This window comes from Dendropsophus ebraccatus, chromosome 4 (assembly GCF_027789765.1).
Source record: "Dendropsophus ebraccatus isolate aDenEbr1 chromosome 4, aDenEbr1.pat, whole genome shotgun sequence".
Classification (NCBI taxonomy): Eukaryota; Metazoa; Chordata; class Amphibia; order Anura; family Hylidae; genus Dendropsophus; species Dendropsophus ebraccatus.
Genome location: NC_091457.1, coordinates 166,032,752 through 166,041,563, shown reverse-complemented (window position 1 = coordinate 166,041,563; position 8,812 = coordinate 166,032,752). Strand labels below are relative to the sequence as shown.

The following is an 8,812-nucleotide window of genomic DNA, read 5'->3' as shown; positions in this document are numbered from 1 at the left end:
TGGATATGTGAAATATAAGTTACTGTACAGTAAAGCAGCATGTAGTATATAATATATAGTAACTGTATAACCCTGATAACACAGCAGCTAGATATGTGAAATATAAGTTACTGTACAGTATAGCAGCATGTAGTATATAATGTATAGTAACTGTATAACCTTGATAACACAGCAGCTGGATATGTGATATATAAGTTACTGTACAGTATAGCAATCAGCATGTGGTATATAATGTATAGTAACTGCACAACCTGATAACAGCAGCAGCTGCATATGTGATATACAAGTTACTGTACAGCATAGCAGCATGTTGTATATTATGTATAGTAACTGTATAACCCTGATAACACAGCAGCTGGATATGTGATATATAAGTTACTGTACAGTATAGCAATCAGCATGTGGTATATAATGTATAGTAACTGTATAACCCTGATAACACAGCAGCTGGATATGTGATATATAAGTTACTGTACAGTATAGCAGACTGTGGTATATAATGTATAGTAACTGTATAACCCTGATAACACAGCAGCAGCTGGATATGTGATATATAAGTTACTGTACAGTATAGCAATCAGCATGTGGTATATAATGTATAGTAACTGTATAACCCTGATAACACAGCAGCTGGATATGTCATATATAAGTTACTGTATAGTATAGCAGCATGTGGTGTATAATGTATAGTAACTGTATAACCCTGATAACACAGCAGCTGGATATGTGATATATAAATTACTGTACAGTATAGCAGCATGTGGTGTATAATGTATAGTAACTGTATAACCCTGATAACACAGCAGCTGGATATGTGATATATAAGTTACTGTACAGTATAGCAGCATGTGGTATATAATATATAGTAACTGTATAACCCTGATAACACAGCAGCAGCTGGATATGTTATATATAAGTTATTGTACAGTATAGCAGCATGTGGTGTATAATGTATAGTAACTGTATAACCCTGATAACACAGCAGCTGGATATGTGATATATAAGTTACTGTATAGTATAGCAGCATGTGGTATATAATGTATAGTAACTGTATAACCCTGATCACACAGCAGCAGCTGGATATGTGATATGTAAGTTACTGTACAGTATAGCAATCAGTATGTGGTATATAATGTATAGTAACTGTATAACCCTGATAACACAGCAGCTGGATATGTGATATATAAGTTACTGTATAGTATAGCAGCATGTGGTATATAATGTATAGTAACTGTATAACCCTGATCACACAGCAGCAGCTGGATATGTGATATGTAAGTTACTGTACAGTATAGCAATCAGTATGTGGTATATAATGTATAGTAACTGTATAACCCTGATAACACAGCAGATGGATATGTGATATATAAGTTACTGTACAGTATAGCAATCAGCATGTGGTGTATAATGTATAGTAACTATATAACCCTGATAACACAGCAGCTGGATATGTGATATATGTTACTGTGCAGTATAGCAGCATGTGGTATATAATGTATAGTAGCTGTATAACCCTGATAACACAGCAGCGGGATATGTGATATATAAGTTACTGTACAGTATAGCAATCAGCATGTGGTGTATAATGTATAGTAACTGTATAACCCTGGTAACACAGCAGCTGGATATGTGATATATAAGTTAATGTACAGTATAGCAGCATGTGGTGTATAATGTATAGTAACTGTATACCCTGATAACACAGCAGCTGGATATGTGATATATAAGTTAATGTACAGTATAGCAATCAGCCTGTGGTGTATAATGTATAGTAACTGTATAACCCTGATAACACAGCAGCTGGATATGTGATATATAAGTTACTGTACAGTATAGCAGCATGTGGTGTATAATGTATAGTAACTGTATAACCCTGATACCACAGCAGCTGGATATGGGCGGTTGTGTTGGCGGTCACTGGAGGGGGGTTGTGTTGGGGTCCTGGAGGGTGGGGGGTTGTGTTGGGGTCCTGGAGGGAGGGGGTTTGTGTTGGGGTCACTGGGGGAGGGGGGTTGTGTTGGGGTCCTGGTGGGAGGGGGGTTGTGTTGGGGTCCTGGAGGGTGGGGGGTTGTGTTGGGGTCACTGGTGGGGGGGTTGTGTTGGGGTCCTGGTGGGAGGGGGGTTGTGTTGGGGTCACTGGGGGGGTTATGTTGGGGTCCTGGTGGGAGGGGGGGTGTTGGGGTTCTGGTGGGAGGGGTTTGTGTTAGGGTCCTGGTGGGAGGGGGGTTGTTTTGGGGTCACTGGTGGGGGGGGTTGTGTTGGGGGTCACTGGGGGGTTGTGTTGGGGTCCTGGTGGGAGGGGGTTGTGTTGGGGTCCTGGTGGAAGGGGGTTGTGTTGGGGTCACTGGGGGGTTGTGTTGGGGTTACTGGGGGAGGGGGGTTGTGTTGGGGTCCTGGTGGGAGGGGGGTTGTGTTGGGGTCCTGGTGGGAGGAGGGTTGTGTTGGGGTCACTGGGGGTTGTGTTGGGGTCCTGGTGGGAGGGGGTTGTGTTGGGGTCCTGGTGGGAGGGGGTTGTGTTGGGGTCCTAGTGGGAGGGGGGTTGTGTTGGGGTCCTGGTGGGAGGGGGGTTGTGTTGGGGTCACTGGGGGGTTGTGTTGGGGTCCTGGTGGGAGGGGGTTGTGTTGGGGTCCTGGTGGGAGGGGGGTTGTGTTGGGGTCCTGGTGGGAGGGGGTTGTGTTGGGGTCCAGGTGGGAGGGGGGTTGTGTTGGGGTCCTGGTGGGAGGAGGGTTGTGTTGGGGTCACTGGGGGTTGTGTGGGGGTCCTGGTGGGAGGGGGTTGTGTTGGGGTCCTGGTGGGAGGGGGTTGTGTTGGGGTCCTGGTGGGAGGGGGTTGTGTTAGGGTCCTGGTGGGAGGGGGGTTGTGTTGGGGTCCTGGTGGGAGGGGGGTTGTGTTGGGGTCACTGGGGGGTTGTGTTGGGGTCCTGGTGGGAGGGGGGTTGTGTTGGGGTCCTGGTGGGAGGGGGTTGTGTTGGGGTCCTGGTGGGAGGGGGTTGTGTTGGGGTCCTGGTGGGAGGGGGTTGTGTTGGGGTCACTGGGGGGTTGTGTTGGGGTCCTGGTGGGAGGGGGTTGTGTTGGGGTCCTGGTGGGAGGGGGTTGTGTTGGGGTCACTGGGGGGTTGTGTTGGGGCCCTGGTGGGAGGGGGTTGTGTTGGGGCCCTGGTGGGACGGGGGTTGTGTTGGGGTCACTGGGGGAGGGGGGTTGTGTTAAGGTCCTGGTGGGAGGGGGGTTGTGTTGGGGTCCTGGTGGGAGGGGGGTTGTGTTGGGGTCCTGGTGGGAGGGGGTTGTGTTGGGGTCCTGGTGGGAGGGGGTTGTGTTGGGGTCACTGGGGGGTTGTGTTGGGGTTACTGGGGGAGGGGGGTTGTGTTGGGGTCCTGGTGGGAGGGGGTTGTGTTGGGGTCACTGGGGGAGGGGGGTTGTGTTGGGGTCCTGGTGGGAGGGGGGTTGTGTTGGGGTCCTGGTGGGAGGGGGGTTGTGTTGGGGTCACTGGGGGGTTGTGTTGGGGTTACTGGGGGAGGGGGGTTGTGTTGGGGTCCTGGTGGGAGGGGGTTGTGTTGGGGTTACTGGGGGAGGGGGGTTGTGTTGGGGTTACTGGGGGAGGGGGGTTGTGTTGGGGTCACTGGGGGAGGGGGGTTGTGTTGGGGTCCTGGTGGGAGGGGGGTTGTGTTGGGGTCACTGGGGGGTTGTGTTGGGGTTACTGGGGGAGGGGGGTTGTGTTGGGGTCCTGGTGGGAGGGGGTTGTGTTGGGGTTACTGGGGGGTTGTGTTGGGGTCCTGGTGGGAGGGGGGTTGTGTTGGGGTCCTGGTGGGAGGGGGGTTGTGTTGGGGTTACTGGGGGGTTGTGTTGGGGTTACTGGGGGAGGGGGGTTGTGTTGGGGTCCTGGTGGGAGGGGGGTTGTGTTGGGGTCACTGGGTGGTTGTGTTGGGGTTACTGGGGGAGGGGGGTTGTGTTGGGGTCACTGGGGGAGGGGGGTTATGTTGGGGTCCTGGTGGGAGGGGGGTTGTGTTGGGGTCTTGGTGGGAGGGGGGTTGTGTTGGGGTCCTGGTGGGAGGGGGTTGTGTTGGGGTCATTGGGGGAGGGGGGTTGTGTTGGGGTCACTGGGGGGTGTTATCTAGTCAGTGCCCTGCTGTGTTCCTGTCTTGCTCCACACCCCGGGCTCAGCTTCCTCACTCGCCCCTTATCTTGCTGCTCTCCCCTTCTTGCACAATCGGCTTTCCCCCCTCCTCCTGGCATTGAGTAACCCTCAGTCCTCCATCACTCTGCTGCTTGTATATCCAGGTGGGCAGCGGGTGTATAGAGCGCCCCCCTCCTCACTGACACCTGTCTGAGTGACACCTGGTGCATGGAGCCGGCGGTCAGCACTGAAGCCCCGCCCATACGCTAACCCCGCCCCGTATCTGTCTGAGACCACGCCCACCCCATCTCTCCCTCCCTAATGACTGTCTCGTCCAGTGTGACAGCAGAGCAGATCGCAGCTCCGGAGGTTATAGAGCAGCTGCTCGGGGCCGCACGGTCACTATAGCCGCAGCCATGCCGCGATCATTCCTGGTCAAGAGCAAGAAGGCGCACAGCTACCACCAGCCCCGGGCGGCGGATGGGGAGGACTACTGCCTGCAGCCGGGGGTCCTGCTGGCTCAGCTCTGTGCAGGTAACACTCCTATATATGCATCATCTATATACTCTATATACAGCACATGCCTCATCTATATACTCTATATACAGCACATGCCTCATCTATATACTCTATATACAGCACATGCATCATCTATATACTCTTATATACAGCACATGTATCATCTATATACTCTATATACAGGATAGTACAGTGTATAAAGCCCATGCATCATCTATATACTCTATATACAGCACATGCCTCATCTATATACTCTATATACAGGATAGGACAGTGTATACAGCACATACATCATCTATATACTCTTATATAAAGTACAGTACAATGTATACAGCACATGCATCATCTATATACTCTTATATACAGCACATGCATCATCTATATACTCTTATATACAGGATAGGACAGTGTATACAGCACATGCATTATCTATATACTCTTATATACAGCACATGCATCATCTATATACTCTATATACAGGATAGGACAGTGTATACAGCACATACATCATCTATATACTCTATATACAGCACATGCATCATCTATATACTCTATATACAGGATAGGACACTATATACAGCACATGCATCATCTATATACTCTTATACACAGTATAGCACAGTGTTATATACGATGAGGACATGCGGGCAGACAAGGATCCTTCCAGACATGAGGACACATCACAGTCCTGTTCTCCTGTATATTGGGGATATCACCCGTTATAATACGTCGCAGAGCCCGGAGACATTCCCACCCGTTATAATATGTCGCAGAGCCCGGAGACATTTCCAGCCGTTATAATATGTCGCAGAGCCCGGAGACATTTCCAGCCGTTATAATATGTCGCAGAGCCCGGAGATATTCCCACCCGTTATAATATGTCGCAGAGCCCGGAGACATTCCCACCCGTTATAATACGTCGCAGAGCCCGGAGATATTCCCACCGTTTCCCATCAGTCTCTCATTTGATACATTTGATATTTTGTTTCTTATTGAAATAATTTCCTAAATGTAAATAAAAACGATTTCCGTTAATTGATGAGAGTTCCGAGCGGTCCGTTATCCCGGCTGCCGGCTCCGGAGTATCGGGCGGTGTGCGCAGGGCATGCTGGGAGCTGCAGGTCGGGGATCAATCAATTCTCCTCTAGAGATCAATAACGGGGTGAGAGGGGAAGGGACGGATATGAGCCGGCTCTGCCTGTATAGCGGAGGGGTATATAGCTCAGGACTGGCGGTATATAGGGGGATCTCGTTGTATATAGAATATACAGGACACGATATAGACGAGGAGGATACTGGATGGCGGATCCTGTCGTTATAATCCTGTATCTGCTGCAGTATACACCTATCTATAGCTGTATATACTATATATTATGTTATATATGTGTCCTTTATCTGCAGTATACACCCATCTATAGCTGTATATACTGTATATACTATATATTATGTGATATATGTGCCCTGTATCTGCAGTATACACCCTTCTATAGCTGTATATACTGTATATACTATATATTATGTTATGTGTCCTGTATCTGCAGTATACACCCATCTATAGCTGTATATACTGTATATTATGTTATATATGTGTCCTTTATCTGCAGTATACACCCATCTATAGCTGTATATACTGTATATATTATATATTATTTTATACATGTGTCCTGTATCTGCAGTATACACCCATCTATAGATGTACTATACTCTATATACTATATATTATGTGATATATGTGTACTGTATCTGCAGTATACACCCACCTATAGCTGTATATACTGTATATACTATATATTATGTGATATATGCGTACTGTATCTGCAGTATACACCCTTCTATAGCTGTATATACTGTATATACTATATATTATGTGATATATGCGTACTGTATCTGCAGTATACACCCTTCTATAGCTGTATATACTGTATATACTATATATTATGTTATATGTGTCCTGTATCTGCAGTATACAGCCATCTATAGCTGTATATATATTATGTGATATGTGTCCAGTATATGATGTATGTGATGTGTGTAGTATATGATATATGTATCTGTACAGTCTGGGCCCATCTGTATAAGTCTTATATATATGTTTATGTTATATATACTGTATATATGTGGTATATAGCTTATGTTATATATACTGTATATATGTGGTATATAGCTTATGTTATATATATACTGTATATATGTGGTATATAGCTTATGTTATATATACTGTATATATGTGGTATATAGCTTATGTTATATATACTGTATATATGTGGTATATAGCTTATGAGGTATATAGCTTATGTTATATATATACTGTATATATGTGGTATATAGCTTATGTTATATATACTGTATATATGTGGTACACTGCTTTAGGTTATGGTCACACATAGTATTTCTTTTATCAACCAAAACCAGGAGAAAACACTAAACTGAGCAGATCTTTCCAGGATAATGCTGACCTGTCTTTTCCTGGTTAAAAAAAAAATACTGACCATAAACGCTGTGTGTGACCATAGCCAAATATTTCATCATTATTATAGTGTATTTACATTAAGCAGCGTTCTATTTCTATAGGAGGTCTAAAGTATACATGTGTGTTATAGCTGATGTGAGATATTAGTAAGTCTTTTAGTATATTATATATATGTATATATAGGTGTTATAGCTGTGGTAAGATATTGTGCTGGTGTACAGGAGGAGGAGGATGGTCCTGGATGGTGGGATCAGCACTATATTGCTGTATAGTATTCTATATTGTGTTGCACAGTGTATTATATTGTTGTATACTATACTATTGTGTTGTGCAGTATATTATATTGTTGTATATATTGTTGTGCAGTATATTATAGTGTTGTATTGTGTATATATAATAGTATATACTCTTGTTGTATAGTATTATGTTGTGTTGTGTAGAATATTATATTGTTGTATTGTGCATATATAATAGTAAATTCTATTGTTGTATAGTATTGTGTTGTGCAGTATATTATATTGTTGTATAGTATTGTATAGTATTGTATTGTGTTGTGCAGCATATTATATGGTTGTAAAATATTGTATTGTGCAGTATATTATATGGTTGTATTATATTGTGTTGTGTAGTATATTATATTGTTCTATAGTATAGTATAGTATTGTGTTGTGCAGTATGTTATATTGCTGTATAGTAATGTATTGTGCAGTATATTATATTATATTTTTGTATAGTATTGTGTTGTATATTATATTTTTGTATAGTATTATATTGTGTTGTGTAGTATATTATATTGTTGTATATTATTATATTCTATTGTGCAGTATATTATATTGTTGTATAGTATTGTATTGTGCAGTATATTATATGGTTTTATTATATTGTGGTGTTCAGTATATTATATTGTTCTATAGTATAGTATTGTGTTGTGCAGTATGTTATATTATATTGTTGTATAGTATTGTATTGTGTTGTGCAGTATATTATATGGTTGCGTTATATTGTGTTGTTCAGTATATTATATGGTTGTGTTATATTGTGTTGTGTTGTGCAGTATATTATATGGTTGTGTTGTATTATATTGTGTTGTGCAGTATATTATATGGTTGTATTATATTGTATTGTGTAGTATATTATATGGTTGTATTATATTGTGTTGTGCAGTATATTATATGGTTGTATTATATTGTGTTGTGTAGTATATTATATTGTTCTATAGTATAGCATTGTGTTGTGCAGTATATTATTGTATAGTATTGTATTGTGCAGTATATTATATTATATTGTTGTATAGTATTGTATTGTGTTGTGCAGTATATTATATGGTTGTGTTGTGTTATATTGTGTTGTGCAGTATATTATATGGTTGTGTTGTATTATATTGTGTTGTGCAGTATATTATATGGTTGTGTTATATTGTGATGTGTTGTGCAGTATATTATATGGTTGTGTTGTATTATATTGTGTTGTGCAGTATATTATATGGTTGTGTTGTATTATATTGTGTTGTGCAGTATATTATATGGTTGTGTTATATTGTGATGTGTTGTGCAGTATATTATATGGTTGTGTTGTGTTATATTGTGATGTGTTGTGCAGTATATTATATGGTTGTGTTGTATTATATTGTGTTGTGCAGTATTTTATATGGTTGTGTTATATTGTAATATATTGTGCAGAATATTATACGGTTGTGTTGTATTATATTGTGTC

The 8,812-nt window shown here is 42.8% G+C and overlaps 1 protein-coding gene across 2 annotated transcripts in view; it reads left to right on the top strand.

Moving 5' to 3' along the window:
* Positions 1 to 4,462: 4,462 nt before the first annotated feature.
* GFI1 (growth factor independent 1 transcriptional repressor) overlaps positions 4,463 to 8,812 on the top strand; it is a 23,019-nt gene continuing 18,669 nt past the window's right edge. Inside the window, exon 1 of one of the 2 annotated variants that reach the window (XM_069969081.1) lies at positions 4,463 to 4,644. In XM_069969081.1, coding sequence (XP_069825182.1) covers positions 4,527 to 4,644 — 118 coding nt within the window. In that variant the 5' untranslated portion in view covers positions 4,463 to 4,526. Of the gene's footprint in view, positions 4,645 to 5,660; positions 5,751 to 8,812 lie in introns of those variants that run through there. The other variant, XM_069969082.1, reaches the window with a different exon arrangement.